Here is a 21,662-nt window from a genome sequence, read left to right as displayed (position 1 = left end):
CTTGACAATGGCATTTCTGAAATTGGACGAGCAGGCACCCTGAACAGACGACAACCCCTCCACAGGAACACCCAGAATTGACCCTAACACGGCAGAGTCCATCACTATATCCACCCCATTTACCAACACACAGATGTGATCATCTTCAACTATGAAGAGGTCGGCATAAAAACTCTACACCTCCTCCTCATATACTTTTGGAACATCATTTGTAAACAAATGAGTCCACTGTTGGAAATCACAAATCTCCACTAACTGTCTCATCCCAGCAACCTCCACAATGTTAGGGGCAAAAGTGCGGCCCCACAGCACCTTCTGATTACTCAACTTCTTTTCCCCAGAACTCAGACACTTACCAACTTTTGGTTTCTTGGAGGAACCAGGTTCCTCATCGTCATCCACTTTTCTTTTCATTATCTTATCACCAGATTTCTCTACAAACTTTTCACTAGAAACAGCATCAGCACTCTTGGTTGGACTTTCAACACTGGTAGAAGTGTTTCTTTTGGATTGAGAGAGAGAGAGAGAGAGCTTCTGCCTCGAGGGCTTGTGACTCAAGGAACTAGGTTCCTCTTCTGCTTCCTCATCTACATTAACAACAGGAATGACCTTTTCATGTACAGCTTTTCCATCCTTTACCAACTTTCTCCTTCTTTGACTCCTTTGACTTTTCTTGATAGCAGACTCTAGAGCCACCCTTTTCTGCAACCGTGTAGTGGGTCGCTTAGGTGTTTGCTCTGGAGTTGCAACTGTCTTACTCCTAGCCCTGAAAAAACTAGTGATCACAATATCATCCAAATCTTCTTCACTATCAGACCGTATCTCAGGCACCACCATAGACAGGGGTTTAACATAGAAATGGGGAGAAGAAGCAGGATCAATACTGACCTGGGGATATGATCCCTGACCTGGATCCTCCATGGAGGGATCATGTCCATCATTAGGGACCCCAGTAGTATCATCCTATGCCAAAGTTTCAAACGGTACAAGCTCCCTCCCATCTATTATGACATGAGGCTCTTCCCCATGAGGCTCAGACCCCTCTACACCTTCCTCAACAAAAACCCCCTTCACCAACTATGGAGAGCATATTTTCTATTGCCTCATTTACTTGTGGTTCCATGGAAATCTCAATAGAAGGAGGAGTGTTACCTATAGACTCACTACCTGTCTTGGTTTTCACTTAAGTTTTCTTCCATAGCGAGATTTGATGTTTCCTGATTTCCCTCTTGGACCACGTTACCCTGTTCACTCTGTTTTATCGGCAAATTTGGAGGAGAGCTGGTAGCCACAAACTTTTTCGGAGTCGAGGTTTTGCGACTCCGATGAGAACTAGAACCTGAGTGGGTAGGTGAGGAGACTAAGTGTGGGGAAGACTCCGCTCTAGGGTTTGGACTGGTGGTGGTGTTTATTAAGAAGTATACTATTAGAGTTTCGACTGGTATGGACTCGATGGGGGTATTGTTGAGAGGATCGAAATTTTCTGGATTCTCAGTCATGATGGAGTTTACTAGAGAGATTAGTGATTTGAGAAGAGAGAAGGGAAAGTGAAGAGTTTGAAGTTTGATGTGAGGAGTTGTGACCTTGATAGATGCATTTAAGAAAAGGCGGTAGTTTTATTTTGGGAGTTGGGTCGTTCAGTAACAGGTGAGACATTTTGGTTCAAAAGACGCAAAGTAAAGAGACTGACACATTGATGATGTGGCATTGTTTTATCCGTTCTAAATTGTGCATGAGAAAACAAAGAAGCTACTAACCTGTGTCAGGAGAACCAGGTTCCCTGACATGTCTTATAAATGTAAGCTTAACCCCTTTTACTAGCATGCACTGCATCAGTTGCTCTATAATCATCATGTGTGTCTACCTGTAACGGTATAGAAATGAGTTAGGCTTTGCCAGAAAACACTTTTAGCTAATTTTACTTGTACATTTCTTTCATAACCAGTCATTGGGGAACCAGGTTCATCAGTTGGGTTTTATCAACCCTAGTTCCAGTCGATTTCTTTCAAAATATTCTCTGCTCAGGGCTTTGGTGAAGATGTCTGCAATCTGATCTTCAGTGCTGCAAAACTTCATACAGATGAGCCCTTTTATCAATATTGTCTCTGAGGAAGTGATGGCGTACATCAATGTGCTTGGTCCTCTTGTGTTGGACTGGAGTTTTGGCCATGTTGAGTGCACTTGTATTGTCACACAAGAGAGGTACACAATCTGAGTACATTAAAAAGTCCTCCAACTGCTGCTTGATCCACAACAATTGAGCACAACAAGAAGAAACTGCTACATATTCTGCTTCAGTAGTTGAGAGTGCCACTGAGTTCTGTTTCCTTGTACCCAATGAGATGAGACAAGAACCCAGAAAATGTGCCATTCCAGACGTGCTTTTCCTGTCCACCAGATATCCTGCATAATTAGCATCAGCATACCCAAAGAGATCAAAGTTGTCACCTAATAGATAGTAGAGAACCAAGTCCGGCGTTCCTTTAAGATATCTCAATATTCTTTTAGCAGCCTTCAAGTGAGACTCCTTTAGATTTGATTAGAACCTTGCACAGAGACCCACGCTGAACACAATGTCTGGTCTGCTTGCAGTGAGATACAAAAGTGATCCTATGACACCTCTATACATGGTCTGATTTATAAGGGAACCAGGTTTATCAATGTCTAGACGCGTAGCTGTGGCAATGAGAGTGTCAATAACTTTAGATGCTTCCATGTCAAACCTTTTCAGCAGTTCTTTGATGTACTTCTGCTGAATTATTAATCTTCCCCTTTTAGATTGCTTCACTTGAAGTCCCAAGAAGAAATTTAATTCTCCCCATCATACTCATCTCGAACTCGCTCCCCATGAGTTTTGCAAACTCTTCACAAAGAGAGTCAGTTGTGGCTCTAAAAATGATATCATCAACATATACTTGAACAATGAGCAGGTTCCTCCCTCGTTTCTTCAGAAAAGGGGTGTTGTCAATTTTCCCTCTTGTGAAGCCATTTTCTAGAAGGAACTTTGATAACCTTTCATACCAAGCCCGAGGAGCCTACTTTAGTCCATACAATGCCTTGTCCAGCTTGAACACATGCTCAGGGTGCTCATGATACTCAAATCCAGGAGGCTGCTTGACATAAACTTCTTCTTTCAGGTAGCCATTTAGAAATGAACTTTTGACATCCATTTGGAACAATGTGAACTCTATATGAGATGCAAAGGCAATAAGAATTCTAATAGCTTCCATTCGAGAAACTGGAGCAAATGTTTCATCATAATCAATCCCTTCTTCCTGATTGTAGCCTTGAACTACAAGCCTTGCCTTGTTTCTTGTTGTATTTCCAAACTCATCAAGTTTGTTCCTGAATACCCACATGGTCTATATGATAGTTCGATCTGTGGGTCGAGGAACCAGGTGACATACCTTGTTTCTTTCAAATTGATGAAGCTCCTCTTGCATGGGTGTGATCCAGTCTGCATCCTTCAATGCCTCCTTGATGTTTTTGGGCTCTATTTGGGAAAGAAAGGCTGAGAAGGCAAGTGAATTTTTGGCTTTTCATCTGGTTTGAACACCTGAGTCAAGAGGGATGATTATGTTGTCAAGAGGATGTGAGCTTTTGTGCTTCCAATTTGGTACCTGAATCTCATTTGTAGAGGAGCCAGGTATATCTGACTAAGGTTCTTGGCCGCTTCTTACTTCAGCAAGTGGAGTACCATGGACTGCATCAACAACTCTATTTTCAACTTCAGTTGTTGTGATCGTGGGACCAGGTTCCTCTCCACTGAATGGAGATGTATTTGCATCATCTTCATTGGATTCCTTGACATGACTCATCATGTCTGCCTTTCCATTTGCCATGTCAATAACTTCACCTGGAACAGATAAAGGTTCTCCATCTTGGTTAACGCGTCTGTCCTTCTCATAGGGGAGGTGAGATTCATCAAAGATCACATGTATACTCTCTTCAACACATTGAGTCCTTTTGTTGTATACTTTGTAAGCTTTTCTTTGGGATGAGTATCCCAGAAAGATTCCTTCATCACTTTTGGCATCGAATTTTCCAAGAGCTTCCTTTCCATTGTTGAGGACAAAACATATACACCCAAAAGTCCTTAGATGTGTCAGCTTGGGCTTCCTTCCATTCAGCAGTTCATATGGAGTCTTGTTCAGAAGGGACTTGATCATGCACTTGTTCACTAAGCAGCAAGCAGTATTGACAGCTTCTGCCCAGAAATTCTTTATGATCCCACTGTCAATCAACATTGTCCTTGCCATTGTCTTCAAGAGTTCTATTCTTCCTCTCCACAACACCATTTTGTTGAAGTGTTCTTGGAGCTGAAAAATTATGAGTGATACCATTTTCAGTACAGAACTTATCAAATTTGGCATTGTCAGACTTTGTCCCATGATCAGACTTGATGCAAGCTACATTATTACCCATCTTCACTTGAATCCTTTTGACGAATACAACAAACACTTTAAAGGTTTCATCCTTGGTTCTGAGAAACAGAGTCCAGGTGAATCTAGAGTAATCGTCAATTATAACAAAGATATATTTCTTTCCTCCCATGCTTGCCACCCTCATGGGTCCACATAGATCCATGTGAAGAAGATCAAGTGTCCTTGAGGTACTGACTTCCTTTTTTAGCGTGAATGAGGATATGACTTGCTTGCCTTTTATACATGCATCACACACTTTGTGATCCTTGAAACTTGACTTGGGCAGACTATGAACCAGGTCTTTCCTGACCAATTTGTTCAGCAACGTGAAGCTTGCATGACCCAGCCTCCTATGCCATAATTCAGCATCATCATCAACAACACTTAGACAGCTGAGATCACCATTCTGCAGAGACTCAAAATCAGCAACATAGATATTTTTGTATCTTTTTGCTACTAGCACCACCTCACCAGTCACTAGGTTTGTGACTGTACATATTTTTGACACAAATTCCACCTTGTTTCCCTTGTCACAGATCTGGGAAACACTTAGCAAGTTGTACTTCAACTCGTTCACGTAGTACACATTTTCGATTGAGTGTGAGAGAGACTTCCCAATACTTTCAACTCCCAGAATGTATCCTTTCTTGCCATTTCCAAAGGATACACTCCCTCCTTGCAGGGCTTTTAGTGAAAGAAAATCATTTGTACTTCCAGTCATATGCTTTGAGCAGCTGCTATCCATGTACTATTGTAGGCTGCTCCTTTTCATTGTTCCCTGCACAAGAAAATCAGGAGTTAGACTTAGGAACCTAAATGAGTTTGGGTCCCTTGTAATGAGGAAAGGGGTGAATGAGGGATCTTCTGGTCCAAGAAGGAATCATGCATTTTATATATGAGGGACCAGGTTCTCTTCCAGAAGTTACTTTTTCATCGAAAACTTTGTTTCTTTGCTGTGATTGAAATCTAGCCTTGTAGTTTTCTTTAAAGTGCCCAGTGTTGCCACAGTGAGTGCAAAGCCAATTATCAGGTACAATAACGTACTTGCTATGAGGGTTGTAGGGAATCTTTTCCCTTTGGAATCCAATCCCCTGCCTGTTTCCCCCATTGTTGGTGTACATGGCAGTGATAGCATCAGAGGACCAGGTCCACTTGAGTGATTTTTCAAGGTCACTCTTCACTCTTCCTAGTTCTTCATGAAGTTGTTTGTTTCTCTCAAGCTCAGCACACAAACTGGACTTCACTGAATTTAACTCACTTTCAAGCTTAATGTGTGCCTCACTTGCAACTTCCTTTCCCTTTTGAGAATTTTCAGGCCTACTCTCCATTTCAAGTTCCCTAATTATTTCCTTCAAGTCCACTACCACCTCTAATAGGTCATCTCTCTCATGTTCTATATTTGCAATTTTTTCATCTAAGGCATCCTTCTCTTTCTTCAGTTTCTCAATTGTTTCCTTTAAATCAACAACAACGATTACTAAGTCATCTCTGGTTTGTTATGCTTCTCCTAACTCCACAGTTAGAGCAACTTTATCATTTATAAGACTATGATAAGCATCAATTAACACATTTTCCAAAGACATGAGTTTTTTAGGAGAATAAGATTTTAGATTTCTCTGAACATCCAGAAAATTTACCTCATCATCGTCGCCATCTTCATCATCATCAGACTGAGTCATCAAGGCAAAGATTGAGTCATACTCAGTTGCTTCACTTTCCACTACCATCATTGAACTATCACCATGATCATTTTCTTTTTTAGATTCGCTGGAGGAGTCTCCCCATGCAGCAAGAGCTTGCTTTATAACATTGCCAGCGACATTCTTTCTCTTGAAGCATTTATCAGGAACCGAGTTCCTCTTGGCTGCTTTATCAAGGTTATTTTTGTACTGATCTTGATTTAGGAGAGGGCACTCCTTGATGAAGTGTCCGGGCTTGCCACATTTATGACAGAGGTCATAATGTTTTGGCTTACTAGAACTTCCCCTTTTTGGAATGCCTCCATTCCTGCGAACCATCTTCTGGAATCTTCTTGTCAAGTAAGCCATATCACCGTCCTCACCACTTGAATCATTGTTGTCTGTCTTGAGGACCAGGTTATTCTCTCTATTGGGTTCTCTTCTTTCATTGTCCTTCTTCTTCTTCATTTCATATGTTTTTAGATTGCCAACAAGTTCATCTATGGTCAGGGTCTGCAAGTCCTTCGCCTCTGTAATGGCGTTCACTTTGCTTTCCCAAGAACTGGGCAGTACACTAAGGATTTTCCTTGAAAGCTTGTTTCTTGGAATAGTTTCACCAAGAGAGTGAAGCTCATTAATGATGGAGGTGAAGCGAGTACGCATATCTTGGATGGATTCATCATCTTTCATCCTGAAGAGCTCGTATTCAGTTGTGAGAAAGTCGATCTTGGATTGCTTAACCTGTGTTGTTCTTTCGTGAGCTGTCTGAAGAGCCTCCCAGATTTCTTTTGCTGATTGGCATGCCGATATCCTGTTATATTCATCAGGACCAATACACCTTTAAATCATGCACCGAGAAATCCTCCTTTAAAGTCATTCACAGCCTCGACACATAAATAAGCACCCTATTATTACACCAATATTGTGCGATAACAACGCATGAACATCATAGCAATCTGTGCATAGCCTCAAAACCATAGGAAATACAGATACTGAGCAGAATGATAGAACACCATTCCACAAGGCGACGATGATAGCCTGCCCGAATCTCCAGCCATGATGAAGTCGTGCATCCTAGTCTTCCACCATCCATAGTATTGGCCATTGAACCTTGGTGGCCTGTAGGTAGACTGACCTTCTTCAAAGTTTGGTGGAGCAGACATGAAGATCCTTTCTAGGTGTTAGCCTGATAGAAAGAACCTACTCTGATACCAATAGATAGAATTTAAGGGACCACCGAACTATATAGAGAACCAGGTTCTCTATAAGGTCCCACAGAAACCACGCACATTGCAGTAAGTAAATGACAGGAGGAATTTTACGTGGAAAATTTCCAGCTCAACGGGAATAAAAACCACGACCTACCCTTGTAGGATTTAAACTTCACTACTGAGCAACTTTCGGATTACAACCTATGTAATCTAGGAATTAACCTCTTAATCCCTCACTAACTTGTAACACTCTATTACAAGCCACTTTGTAATAAATTTATTACAAAGACTTTACAACTCGACTAACTCTAGCCAAGACACAAACACAAGGGTTTATGATTTACAAAGGGTTTCCTATGCAATGCTTCTAGACAAGCTAAGTAGGAATTAAAATTGAGAGCTTTAACAAAGTTACAACTCAACTAAGGACATACAATCACTTGATGTAGGAACTGGTCCGTAGCCATGTTATTCTTTGCTCTTGATGCACTTGAGAATTGTTCACTGAAGACTTAATCACCGATGGAGTGCTTGAGTAAATTCTCTAAGTGTTCAAGTGATTTGTTTTACCTTTCTTCACGTTAGTCATGCATTTGTGACATCACTAGGATGATGTAAGCAAAGTAGATAAAAGACACTCCCCATAAAGTTGACTGCTGCTCTGTTTCTGCAATGTAGCGTGTGCAGGCAACAACTTTACAACTGGGGCAGTTGACTTGCGCAGTTTCCTCGGGAAATGGTAGCTATCTATTCCCTCTATTATTCTTTTGACTCTGAAGAGTAGAACCATATCCCAAGCTGGAACCTTTTGATCTTAAGGTCTTGAGAATATGTAACAGGTTCCTTATCTGGTTCTTGACAGTAAGTTTGTTAGATCATCAAAACGTAAAACAAAAGTACTTATAACTTATCAAGTTTTCACACCCCTCTTCATTTCAAGACAACTCCTCTTTGCCATACTCAAGCTTCCTCAGTGCAGTAGCTTCCATCTCAAATAAAATCGATAGACCTAGTCGTTTCCCACCACGATTCCCAAATCGCTCTAAAAGTTTCTCAAGGCATGTGGCTATCCTACCACAGAATTCATATGCTACTCTGCCGCTCCCACTTCGATTAAACCATCTCCTTTAAGAAACTCCTCGACCTCTGCTTTTCATACTTGTTCTGCTAGCAATTCAACCATTGCGAGACACCTCTCACCATGTCCTTCCTCATCCTTCGCTACCCAAATGTTTCATCAAATCAAAATCCATCTCTGTAGCACCTGGACTAATAAATTGCTACCAACTCTAAGCCTCCTCGAAGATCATCTCTCTCGAGCCATCGGCATTCTAAACACCGATTCGATTCTGAAACCGCTACACACCGCCATCTCTGACAACTGCTTCTTAGACACTATTTCACCACACCCTGCCCCGAAGACAAATCAAAGAAGTCCATAACACCGGCGAACCTTAATGCGTTCAAACAAGGACGACGACACCGCATCATAATGAAAATTCCACCACGCTCGAAAATCTCAAGTCTTGTTACTCCATCAACCAAAGTATGAACATCCATAGTCCGATTGCCTTTCCTCTGCTGGAATTAAATGTTGAACCTCTAAATCGTGCACTGAGAAATCCTCCTTTCAAGTCATTCACTGCCTCGACACATAAATAAGCACCCTACCATTACACCAATATTGTGCGATAACAACGCATGAACATCACTGCAATCTATGCATAGCCTCAAAACCATAGGAAATATAGATACTGAGCTGAATGATAGAACACCATTCCACAAGGCGATGATGATAGCCTGCCCGAATTTCCAGCCATGATGAAGTCGTGCATCCTAGTCTTCCACCATCCATAGTATTGGCCATTGAACCTTGGTGGCCTGTAGGTAGACTGACCTACTTTAAAGTTTGGTAGAGCAGGCATGAAGATCCTTTGTAGGTGTTAGCCTGATAGAAAGAACCTGCTCTGATACTGATTGATAGAATTTAAGGGTCCACCGAACTATATAGAGAACCAGGTTCTCTATAAGGTCCCACAGAAACCACGCACACTGCAGTAAGTAAATGACAGGAGGAATTTTACGTGGAAAATTTCCAGCTCAACGGGATTAAAAACCACGACCTACCCTTGTAGGATTTCAACTTCACTACTCAGCAACTTTCGGATTACAACCTATGTTATCTAGGAATTAACCTCTTAATCCCTCACTAACTTGTAACACTCTATTACAAGCCACTTTGTAATAACTTTATTACAAAGACTTTACAACTCGACTAACTCTAGCCAAGACACAAACACAAGGGTTTATGATTTACAAAGGATTTCCTACGCAATGCTTCTAGACAAGCTAAGTAGGAATTACAATTGAGAGCTTTAACAAAGTTACAACTCAACTAAGTACATACAATCACTTGATGTAGGAACTGGTCCGTAGCCGTGTTGTTCTTTGTTCTTGATGCACTTGAGAATTGTTCACTGAAGACTTAATCACCGATGGAGTGCTTGAGTAAATTCTCTAAGTGTTCAAGTGAATTGTTTTACCTTTCTTGATGTTATTCATGCATTTGTGACATCACTAAGATGATGTAAGCAAAGTAGGTAAAAGACACTCCCCATAAAGTTGACTGCTGCACTGTTTCTGCAATGTAGCATGTGCAGGCAACAACTTTACAACTGGGGCAGTTGACTTGCGCAGTTTCCTCGGGAAATGGTAGCTATATGTTCCCTCTGTTGTTCTTTTGACTCTGAAGAGTAGAACCATATCCCAAGCAAGAACCTTTTGATCTTAAGGTCTTGAGAATATGTAACAGGTTCCTTATCTGGTTCTTGACAGTAAGTTTGTTAGATCATCAAAACTTAAAACAAAAGTACTTATAACTTATCAAGTTTTCACACCCCTCTTCATTTCAAGCCAACTCCTCTTTGCCATACTCAAGCTTCCTCAGTGCAGTAGCTTCCATCTCAAATAAAATCGATAGACCTAGTCGTTTCCCACCACAATTCCCAAATCGCTCTAAATGTTTCTCAAGGCATGTGGCTATCCTACCACAGAATCCATATGCTACTATGCCGCTCCCACTTCGGTTAAACCATCTCCTTTAAGCAACTCCTCGACCTCTGCTTTTCATACTTGTTCTGCTAGCAATTCAACCATTGCGAGACACCTCTCACCATGTCCTTCCTCATCCTTCGCTACCCAAATGTTTCATCAAATCAAAATCCATCTCTGTAGCACCTGGACTAATAAATTGCTACCAACTCTAAGCCTCCTCGAAGATCATCTCTCTCGAGCCATCGGCATTCGAAACACCGATTCGATTCTGAAACCGCTACACACCGCCATCTCTGACAACTGCTTCTTAGACACTATTTCACCACACCCTGCCCCGAAGACAAATCAAAGAAGTCCATAACACCGGCGAACCTTAATGCGTTCAAACAAGGACGACGACACCGCATCACAATGAAAATTCCACCACGCTCGAAAATCTCAAGTCTTGTTACTCCATCAACCAAAGTATGAACATCCATAGTCCGATTGCCTTTCCTCTGCTGGAATTAAATGCTGAACCTCTAAATCGTGCACTGAGAAATCCTCCTTTCAAGTCATTCACTGCCTCGACACATAAATAAGCACCCTACCATTACACCAATATTGTGCGATAACAATGCATGAACATCATAGCAATCTGTGCATAGCCTCAAAACCATAGGAAATACAGATACTGAGCTGAATGATAGAACACCGTTCCACAAGGCGACGATGATAGCCTGCCCGAATTCCCAGCCATGATGAAGTCGTGCATCCTAGTCTTCCACCATCCATAGTATTGGCCATTGAACCTTGGTGGCCTGTAGGTAGACTGACCTTCTTTAAAGTTTGGTGGAGCAGGCATGAAGATCCTTTCTAGGTGTTAGCCTGATAGAAAGAACCTGCTCTGATACCAATTGATAGAATTTAAGGGTCCACCGAACTATATAGAGAACCAGGTTCTCTATAAGGTCCCACAGAAACCACGCACACTGCAGTAAGTAAATGACAGGAGGAATTTTACGTGGAAAATTTCCAGCTCAACGGGATTAAAAACCATGACCTACCCTTGTAGGATTTCAACTTCACTACTGAGCAACTTTCGGATTACAACCTATGTAATCTAGGAATTAACCTCTTAATCCCTCACTAACTTGTAACACTCTATTACAAGCCACTTTGTAATAACTTTATTACAAAGACTTTACAACTCGACTAACTCTAGCCAAGACACAAACACAAGGGTTTATGATTTACAAAGGGTTTCCTACGCAATGCTTCTAGACAAGCTAAGTAGGAATTACAATTGAGAGCTTTAACAAAGTTACAACTCAACTAAGGACATACAATCACTTGATGTAGGAACTGGTCCGTAGCCGTGTTGTTCTTTGTTCTTGATGCACTTGAGAATTGTTCACTGAAGACTTAATCACCGATGGAGTGCTTGAGTAAATTCTCTAAGTGTTCAAGTGATTTGTTTTACCTTTCTTGATGTTAGTCATGCATTTGTGACATCACTAAGATGATGTAAGAAAAGTAGGTAAAAGACACTCCCCATAAAGTTGACTGCTGCACTGTTTCTGCAATGTAGCGTGTGCAGGCAACAACTTTACAACTGGGGCAGTTGACTTGCGCAGTTTCCTCGGGAAATGGTAGCTATTTGTTCCCTCTGTTGTTCTTTTGACTCTGAAGAGTAGAACCATATCCCAAGCTAGAACCTTTTGATCTTAAGGTCTTGAGAATATGTAACAGGTTCCTTATCTAGTTCTTGACAGTAAGTTTGTTAGATCATCAAAACTTAAAACAAAAGTACTTATAACTTATCAAGTTTTCACATCCCTCTTCATTTCAAGCCAACTCCTCTTTGCCATACTCAAGCTTCCTCAGTGCAGTAGCTTCCATCTCAAATAAAATCGATAGACCTAGTCGTTTCCCACCACGATTCCCAAATCGCTCTAAAAGTTTCTCAAGGCATGTGGCTATCCTACCACAGAATTCATATGCTACTATGCCGCTCCCACTTCGGTTAAACCATCTCCTTTAAGCAACTCCTCGACCTTTGCTTTTCATACTTGTTCTGCTAGCAATTCAACCATTGCGAGACACCTCTCACCATGTCCTTCCTCATCCTTCGCTACCCAAATGTTTCATCAAATCAAAATTCATCTCTGTAGCACCTGGACTAATAAATTGCTACCAACTCTAAGCCTCCTCGAAGATCATATCTCTCGAGCCATCGGCATTCGAAACACCGATTCGATTCTGAAACCGCTACACACCGCCATCTCTGAGAACCGCTTCTTAGACACTATTTCACCACACCCTGCCCCGAAGATAAATCAAAGAAGTCCATAACACCGGCGAACCTTAATGCGTTCAAACAAGGACGACGACACCGTATCACAATGAAAATTCTACCACGCTCGAAAATCTCAAGTCTTGTTACTCCATCAACCAAAGTATGAACATCCATAGTCCGATTGCCTTTCCTTTGCTGGAATTAAATGCTGAACCTCTAAATCGTGCACTGAGAAATCCTCCTTTCAAGTCATTCACTGCCTCGACACATAAATAAGCACCCTACCATTACACCAATATTGTGCGATAACAACGCATGAACATCATAGCAATCTGTGCATAGCCTCAAAACCATAGAAAATACAGATACTGAGCTGAATGATAGAACACCATTCCGCAAGGCGACGATGATAGCCTGCCCGAATACGCAGGAAAAAAACATCTTGCACGTACGTCTGCAGTACCACTACAATTTCTCGATGCCCAATTGATAACAAGCGATTCATGTCGCATAAGATTGAATAGGAAGGAAATAAAAGCATAAGCCTCAAAGGAATCAAGTCGCACGATTAGGAATCAAGAGGGGAAGTGCTCCTAACAGACTTGTAGCCTCTCGAAGATAAGTACAAACGTCTTTGTACCGATCCGCAAGACTCTACTAGACTTTCTCATGACTCGTGAGACCCAAGTGAACCTAACGCTCTGATACCAAGCTGTCACGACCCAAAATCCACTATAAGTCGTGATGGCGCCTAACGCTGCCGTCAGGCAAGCCAACAATGATTGATCAACTTAATTACTCATTTTTATTACTTGAAATCATAATTCTCATTAATTAAATAGTATAAAATGAAAATTTTCAGGGTGAAATGATAATGATTACGTGAACTACCATACTAAACATCCAGTAGGAACCATCAAAATCCGGTGTCACAAGTGCATGAGTATCAACTAGGAAATATAATAAAATACAATATTTGTCTGGAATACAAGTTAGACAGGAGAATATAAATAACGCTGATGGAGACTCTGTATGATGCGGATCGTAATATAGAATGCAGCTCACCGTAAAATCCCCAAAATAGCTGCGTCTTCGCGCCCATAAGACCACCAGATATATATGTACCTGCACAATAAATGCAGCAAGTGTAGCATGAGTACGTAAATCAACGCGTACCCAGTAAGTATCTAGCCTAACCCCGAAGAAGTAGTGACGAGGGGTCGACATCGACACCTACTAGTGGTCCAATAAATCAAATACAGTAGGAAGTAAACAAATGTGAGGCAGAGTAAACAAACGAAACAAACAAGTATAAATACGTGGTACAATCTTCCTCTCAACAATAAACTCAAGCTCTCATTTAGCAGTTACCTCTTCAAGCGGAGTATATGTATATAATGGACCTCACCAGATAGTCCGTCATAGTTCTAATCAGGAAAACTTACAGATACACTGGCTTTTTGTCAAATATTACGCACGATTCCATAAGAGTATTTTATAGGAATGCCGAGGCGTACTGTCCAATCCCATTATAATGTGTGCATTGCCGAGGCTCAAACGACATGAACCATAGATACATCTATTATATTGCCGAGGCAAACGGCCCGCTCTCATGAGAGTGTGATACATAATCCTGTCGAGGCGAATGACCCGATGCAACCATAATGTGCGCATTGCTGAGGGTCGAATGGCACGAACCATAGATGTATCTATTATACTGCCGAGGTGAACGACCTGATCCTATTAGAATAAGAAGCTTTAACGGGTCCTTGACCCCATTCACGAATAAACGTGAGAGTTATGAACTTTAAGAAAGCTTTTCGATGAAAACGCACAACGCGGGAGAAATTCGTAAAGGGAGCATAATTATTCCGCGGCTAAATCAAGTAGCTGATCACATCTCTACAATAGCGAGTCTATCACCCTATCCAAGTCTAGTCTGAAGTCATAACGCGAAATAAAGGAATTTAAACGAGCAAAGATAACTCAAATAGTATAATTATAGCATGGCGTGAACCTAAATCTACCCGGACATAATCAGGAATTCTAGCATACACACGGACACTTGTCACCTCGTACGTGTGTAGCTCCCACAACATGTAGCACATAAGAATATAACACATACGTGGTAATTTCCCCCTCACAATGTTAGATAGGAGATTTATCTCGCTCCAGAGTTTCATAACCGGCTCCAACGTCTCTCTAACACCTCGAACCGATGGCCATCATTCCAAAACTAGTCAAACAATGTTCAAACCAATCAAAATATACTCTAATACCCGTAATTAATCAATTTAAACAAATTCCCAACTCCGCTCAAAAAGTCGATAAAGTCAACCCTCGGGCCCACATGCCCGGATTCCGAAATTGTTTGAAGATAAACTTTACCCATAACACTACGAACTCAAATATATGATTTATTCCCAATTCTATGTCCAATTTCGTAGTAAAAATCCAAAAATACAAAATTCTAGGTTTTTCTCTTAAAATCCCACAATTTCCATAAATATTCATGTTTTAATCCACATATAAACCATATATTTAACTCACGAGGTATATAATTCACTTACCTAAAGTTTGATGATGAAAATGGTACTCCAAAATCGCCCTAAAGTCGGCTCCCATGGAAGGAATGAGGTGAAAATGAGCCAAATTCCTTATAGATTGCAAGATATAAGCTTCCAACGTCAGCCTGTGCAGTAGAAATTTCTTCTTCGCGAACGCGATTAACATACCCATTTCTCCCATTTTTCTCTTCGTGAACGCGACCCTTTCCTTGCGAACACGAAGAAGGGCGCACCAGACCTTAGAAAACAACAACTCAACATGGCGAAAAGACCCGTAGACCCTCCGAAACACTCCCGAGGCCCCCGGGACCCCGTCCAATCACACCAACAAGTCCCAATACATGACACAAACCTGCTCGAGGCCTCAAATCACACCAAACAATATCAAAACTACGAATCGATGATCAAAATCTTTCTTTAAACTTTCAAACTTCGACGAACACGTCTGATTCATACTTAAACATTCCGGAATAACGCCAAACTTTACGCACAAGTCATAAATCACGATACGAACCTATTCAAAGGCTCGGAACCCCAAACGGACATCGATAACACCAAAGTACACCTCAAACCAAACTTAGAAAATTCTAAAACTTTCAAAATGCCAACTTTTCATAATAAGTGCCGAAATGCTCTCGGGTGACCCGATACTCAACCCGAACATACGCCCAAGTCCGAAATCATCATACGAACCTATTGGAACATTCAAATCTCGATTCCGAGGTCGTTTACTCAAAATCAAATCATAGTCAACTCTTCCAACTTAAAACTTCCGAATTTAGAATTTTTTATCCGAATCAACTCCAAACTTCCCGAAATTCAATTCCGACAATGCGTACAAGTCGTAATATATGAAGTGAAACTATTCAAGGTCTCAAAACGCTGAACGACACGCTGAAAATCAAAATGACCAATTGGGTGTTACAGTTTACTTTGTTAAAGGTAGGGATGTATTTAGATGAAAAATATAAGGAGCATAAATGTAAACTATTTAGCAAAGTATAAGGTAAATTCGGACCGTTTCCCTAAATTAATTCCCAGCAAATTTCTCGAGTACGCTTCAATTCGAACGGTTCGAAATTGGCACCCAAACCCCCCAAGAAAATGGCGACTTCCGCCGTAGATGGTGGTGGTAGTAGTATTGGCGGAGAAGACATAAAGTTCAGCGTAATGGTTAGCCTATTCCAGTGGATACAGAAGAGCAAATCATCAGCGCAGAAGCGGTCCAAGTTCCGGAAGTTTCTAGACGCCTTCTGCAGGAAGCCTCAGGACAATTTCGCTGCTATGCGGCTCATTCTTCCTGGTCTCGACCGAGAGCGTGGCTCTTATGGACTCAAAGAGCACGTGCTTGCCACGTGCCTCATTGATGCCCTTGCCATGTCCCGTGACTCCGATGATGCCCGGCGTCTCCTCAACTGGCGTAAAGGCGGCCCCAAAACTGGCTCCAATGCCGGAAACTTCTCTCTTGTCGCCGCCGAGGTAAATTCTTCTTCGCTATTTGGAGGTAAACTTACAGATTGATTCTTGATGGTTTTAAATGCAGGCTTGCACTAATTTTGTAGTAGCGCTAGAAAAGGTTTTACTCTTTAAGTACTCGAGTGTAAAATGATCAAAGCTGTCCTTTCATTCATTGCACGTGACCCAAAACTACCTTGGTCACTCAGCCTCACACACTTGACTCTTATATTCCTATAAACATAACAGATTTTCCCTGTTTTTATTTCTCTGCATTTATTTTTGCTGCTAGTTCAGTCATCACATTCCCTTCTTGTTAGAGATTGACCTTGTCCTTAAGATCTTTGCTGGTCTTGAAACTCAAGGAACTGCTGTTTGATGTAGCTCCAATCTTCCCAAATTGTTTATTTTTGGAGCTAAATTTTCCCAACAAATCAGCTCCTTTATAGCTAGACCATTATTTTCCATAACCATTTATATCCTTAAAATGATCTAGTGTTGAATGAGAACCTGACCTTCTGGACGGGAGGTGGTAGTTGATACTGAGGGCTCACATCAGAGGTCTAATATGTTTGATAGCTGTGTTGTTATTGTTTTTGTTTATTATTGTAGTCATAACATTATTACTGCAGTGATAATACAACATTATTATGTTTTCCCCTGAGTTTGTCATGTTGTTGATGTTTCTGGTTAACCTTTTCTCTTCTTAAGAAAACTGAAAGATGTAATATACGCATAGATAACTACTCCCTCCGTTACAATTTATGTAAACCTGTTTGACTGGGAACGTAGTTTAAGAAAAAAATGAAGACTTTTGGAATTTGTGGTCCTAAACAAGTCAGAATATTTGTATGGCTATAATTCTTTTGAAACTTGTGGTGTTAAACATGCTAGAGTATTTGTGTGGTTATAAAAGTTTCTCATTATGGGTAGAATTGGAATTTTAAGTTAAATTGTTTCCAAATTTAGAAATGGATCATTTTTTTTGGAACGGACCAAAAGGAAATAGGTTCATATAAACTGGAACAGAGGAAGTAACATTTATAATTGCCACTTGTGAATAGGCCCTCAAGCGCAAACATGGAATGACCTCTGCCGGGCTAGCAAATAAGGAACTAAGACCCCATTATTTTTATTAAGATTAAGACAATTGAATCTGAATACACATTTGAATATTTAGATGTTTATTATTATTTAGACGTCTGAATCTAAATACAAATTTGAATATTAAGATGTTATATTAAAGTCTGAATATTAAACAATTAAGACTGCATCTGAATGTCTGAAGTTTGTCTTTCTTGAAAATTAATAAATGTAAAATTCAAATAAAATTCTAATTAATCTAATTATATATCAACTAAATATTACAAAAATTAAAATTTATATGGTGGTCAGTGGCGATGGTGGTTATGAGTAGTAGCTAGTGGTGATGGTAGCTGACAGTAGTGGTTGGTGGTGGTAGTTGGTGAGGGCAATTGATAATTATGGTAGATGATGGTGATAGATAATTGGTGACGAATAATAGCGGTGATTGATGGTGGTTGTGATATTGATGGTTGGTTGTGATGATTATAAACGGTGGCGATTGGTGGGGGTAGTGATTATGGTTGAGATTGGTGGTGGTAGTTGATAGTGATGGGCGACAATAGCGGTGAGTAGCGGTGTAAATGGATAGAATAGTGGTGAAATGCCTTATTTGCAAAACTTCGAACCAATAGCATCTTAATAATATTAAGACTTTGTTATAGGTGTTAATCATTAAAATTTATTTAGATGCACTAAGTAGTTGCAAGAGGAAAAAACATATGCACTTAATGATTGAGATCCGAATGATTAAAATTTCGACCTAAAAAACAAACACTTAATGACTGAATGATTAAGTGCAAACAAATGAGGCCTAAATGACTTCTGAAGCATCCTAGTAATACTCAAGAACAATAACAGGAAACAGACACTAATTAACACATTATAAGCACTTACATTTTCATGAGTTTTTTTATTGTTATTACGACTTCTTTTTGTAAGATCCATTAGCAACCGTGTTGTTATTGTTATTTTTTTTATCGAAATTATTGTTGCACTTGTTATTACATTATCACTATGGTGATAATACAACTTTATTATTTTTTCCCCTCAGATCGTTATGTTGCAAATGTTCTTGGTTTACTTTTTCTTCTTCAGAATACTAAAAGTTGTAACATATATATGGATAAGTAGCTACATTAAAATGCCACTTGTGAATAGGTCCTCCAGCGCAGACAGGGAATGGCCTCTGCTGGGCTAACAATTAAGGAACTAAATGAATTCCTTGATCACTTGGCGTCCAGTGAAAACAGGTGATGAAGTTTCCATATTTGTTTATATCTTTATCATTGTGATTTCCATAGTTATAGACTACCAGTTTCTGTATATCTTTGTCCTCCTGATTTCTGTAGTTATACATTAAGAAGCTGTCTTTACATCAAATATATTCTTCCCTGAGGAATGTATGGTTTTAACTAGCAGTTTTAGTATGAATCTTTGGCCTCAAAATAGGTAGTTATGTCTAATCCTAGTTGAGCTATGGTAGAAGTTCTTCAAATTTATCGGATTTGCTTCCTAACATGAACCTAAGTATGTCCTTAAAAAAAAAGAATTGATCTACTACTTGGATTTGACCACGGTTGTCATAGTGATAAGAAGATAACTGAGGTGTTATTAGAAGTTAGAACTTAGAAGGGATGTCTATATTATGTCCTTATCTTTTGCAACCCAATTTTAAGGTCTCTTAATGTAAATTATGCGTTCTTATGTCAATTTCTTTTGTCGGGGGAGGGGAAAATGGGAGGAGGAGCTGTAGATATTGCTCTGATAACATTCTGCTTTTGCTGTACTGCTTGTTGTATTTATCTTTCATTGTCTTTGAAAATTGCTACCGGAAATTTTTGCTCTCTGATTGTTACAATTTGATGCTACTCTTTCCCCCTTTACTGGAAATTGTTGCTCCCTGATTGTTACTATCTGATGCTACTTTTTCTCCTCTTTTTCCTTATCGTCTTTTGTCTCCCTCGTCTTTCTTTCTCCCCCTATTTCTTGAGCCGAGGGTCTATCGGAAATAGTCTCTCTACCTCTCCAGGTAGGGGTAAGGTCTGCGTACACACTACCCTCCCCAGACCCCACTTGTGGGATTATACTGGGTATGTTGTTGTTGTTGTATTTATCTTACAAGTTGCTATTTCTTTGTAGTACCATCTGGTTACATCTCACCCATGTTATTGTTGCAAGTGTCCATATTCTTCTTGTTTTCCTTTAATTGGATTTGGATGTCCCGCTAGCCTTTTGGTGTACGAAAGCAAAAGAAAATGATACTTTTAAATCTGAATATTAACCTTAATATATAGTATAGTGATAAATGGATTGCATAATACCATTGCTTCTGTTTTCACTTCTCATTTTGTTTCTATTCTATTATGTTGTGCAGCAAAATCAGAGTAAACTTTAGGATCTTTTAGTTGACAGATGGCAATTAGGTAGTATTTTACTATTTTTAGTAGTGAGATACTATGCTTTTTTTGTTGATAAATAGTAGCGAGATACTATACTAATGGGCTGATTATATTCTCGGTGAAGGAATTGTTGGATATTTATCTTTTTTTCTTGTCGGTAAAGTTGTTGGATATCTTATCTTAGGTTTGGCTCATTGGACTCAAGGTGGGACTGGGGTATGGTCTTGTTTTTCTTTAGATGATAAGTCAATATAGAACTGGGTAAAATGGAGTGACAAAAGAAAAAGAACGGTAAGAGCAATCTCTGTCCCAGAAGTAAAGGGACTCTAATAAAATATTGAGGTTGCTTTGGTGGGATTTTACATTCCCACTTAGCACCAAGTTGTTTGTGGGGGGGGGGGGGGGGTAAACAAGTCCCAGGCCATAATTTTAAAATGGGGACAGTCCTCAGGATTCAAATTTCAGAACAAGATTTTCAGGATAGTTCTTCGCACAAGAAGTTGCTAGGCTAAAGTTTCTGAAAACTACACGCACTTTTAATGAGAGAGTGATCTATAGACCGCTAAAAGCCAGCAGTCATGTATTTCTTATTTTCAGTTTTATTATTATTATTTTACTCTTATGATTTTTGTTTTATCATAACTGGCAAGTGCTGAAGATCGAGAATTTTTCGCAAATTATCTTTAAACTTAAAGAGGTAAAACACAACTTTCCTGAAACCGCTCTCTGTTACTTGACATATAGGTTGTTGCAACATCTTATACGTGAATTACAGCATGTGTTTTTGAGTAACAGTGCAAGATAAGATATGCTGGGGTTTGGTAGGTTTGGTTATCATAGATTTTTGTATATATTGTAGAGGAACTTCCTCCCTGGCAGATTTACCAATAAAACTTCATTTTACGTATATGAGAAGAAATACTTTTACCTTTTTCAAAAAAAAAAAAACCGGTATGAAAAGAAATAAAAAGGCAAGAAGCTGCAAGTTAAGTAGTAACAAAGAAAAATATTCCTGCCATTGTTATTTATGTAAGGTATATAGTTTGACTCGCCACAGAGTTTAAGAAAGAAAGAAGACTTTTGAAACATGTGGTTTTAAAACATGCTATAACATTTGTGTAGCTATAAGATTTTTGAAACTTGTGATGCTATACATGCCATAACATTTGTGTGGCTATAAAAACTTCTTAGTAAAGATAAACTGGAAAGTTTAAGGTTAAATTGTTTCAAATATAGAAATATGTCATTTTTCTTGGAATGTTTTCAAATATAGAAATATGTCATTTTTCTTGGAATGGACTAATAAGGAAATAGCGACACAAACTGGAATAGAGGGAGTAGCATCTTTTTTATAAGTCAGCAAAGAGAGATTACGAGACAGACAATTCTTGAAGCATGGAAGTTAGGAAATCCACAGCTGCATATCTTGACTATCATGTACTTGTACTATACATTGGACTTGTGGCTATAGTGATTTTGGAGGGTTTGGTATGGTTTCAGGGGTAGGGT

The 21,662-nt window shown here is 39.8% G+C and overlaps 3 protein-coding genes and 1 pseudogene across 7 annotated transcripts in view; 1 reads left to right on the top strand and 3 right to left on the bottom strand.

The window, feature by feature from the left end:
• Positions 1–1,804: 1,804 nt before the first annotated feature.
• LOC138901299 (uncharacterized mitochondrial protein AtMg00810-like) lies at positions 1,805–2,716 on the bottom strand. Its single transcript, XM_070189053.1, has 3 exons — positions 2,560–2,716; positions 2,207–2,403; positions 1,805–1,864 (listed from the first exon to the last, which is right to left on the bottom strand). The coding sequence occupies exons 1-3, from the start codon at positions 2,714–2,716 to the stop codon at positions 1,805–1,807; spliced, it is 414 nt and encodes a 137-aa protein (XP_070045154.1).
• A 58-nt stretch (positions 2,717–2,774) lies between these two features.
• LOC138901298 (uncharacterized) lies at positions 2,775–5,145 on the bottom strand (annotated as a pseudogene).
• A 16-nt stretch (positions 5,146–5,161) lies between these two features.
• Positions 5,162–7,266, bottom strand: LOC138901297 (uncharacterized). Its single transcript, XM_070189051.1, has 4 exons — positions 7,091–7,266; positions 6,062–6,914; positions 5,329–5,878; positions 5,162–5,202 (listed from the first exon to the last, which is right to left on the bottom strand). Exons 1-4 carry the CDS (start codon positions 7,264–7,266, stop codon positions 5,162–5,164), a joined length of 1,620 nt encoding a protein of 539 aa, XP_070045152.1.
• Positions 7,267–16,222: 8,956 nt separating this feature from the next.
• The window catches only part of LOC104106827 (DNA ligase 4), a 39,660-nt gene continuing 34,220 nt past the window's right edge, over positions 16,223–21,662 (top strand). For 3 of the 5 annotated variants that reach the window (XM_009615461.4, XM_033658806.2, XM_009615460.4), the window contains exons 1-2: positions 16,224–16,692; positions 18,913–19,004. In XM_009615461.4, coding sequence (XP_009613756.1) covers positions 16,318–16,692; positions 18,913–19,004 — 467 coding nt within the window. In that variant the 5' untranslated portion in view covers positions 16,224–16,317. Of the gene's footprint in view, positions 16,693–18,912; positions 19,005–21,662 lie in introns of all 5 variants that reach the window. The other 2 variants (XM_009615463.4, XM_009615464.4) reach the window with 1 other exon arrangement.

The sequence above is a fragment of the Nicotiana tomentosiformis genome, chromosome 11 (genome assembly GCF_000390325.3).
Source record: "Nicotiana tomentosiformis chromosome 11, ASM39032v3, whole genome shotgun sequence".
Lineage (NCBI taxonomy): Eukaryota > Viridiplantae > Streptophyta > Magnoliopsida > Solanales > Solanaceae > Nicotiana > Nicotiana tomentosiformis.
The sequence above is the reverse complement of the archived record's forward strand: the minus strand, read 5'-3'. Positions and strand labels throughout refer to the sequence as shown.

Coding starts and splice junctions, on each gene's coding strand:
- LOC138901299 (XM_070189053.1), bottom strand. CDS start 2,716: ATGGAAGCATCTAAAGTTATTGACACTCTCATTGCCACAGCTACGCGT. Junction 2,404..2,559: donor AGACATTGTGTTCAGCGTGG/GTCTCTGTGCAA, acceptor CTAATTATGCAG/GATATCTGGTGGACAGGAAA. Junction 1,865..2,206: donor TTTTAATGTACTCAGATTGT/GTACCTCTCTTG, acceptor ATACCGTTACAG/GTAGACACACATGATGATTA.
- LOC138901297 (XM_070189051.1), bottom strand. CDS start 7,266: ATGTCTGCTCCACCAAACTTTGAAGAAGGTCAGTCTACCTACAGGCCA. Junction 6,915..7,090: donor TATCATTCTGCTCAGTATCT/GTATTTCCTATG, acceptor TGAATATAACAG/GATATCGGCATGCCAATCAG. Junction 5,203..5,328: donor AACTTCTGGAAGAGAACCTG/GTCCCTCATATA, acceptor TTTCTTGTGCAG/GGAACAATGAAAAGGAGCAG.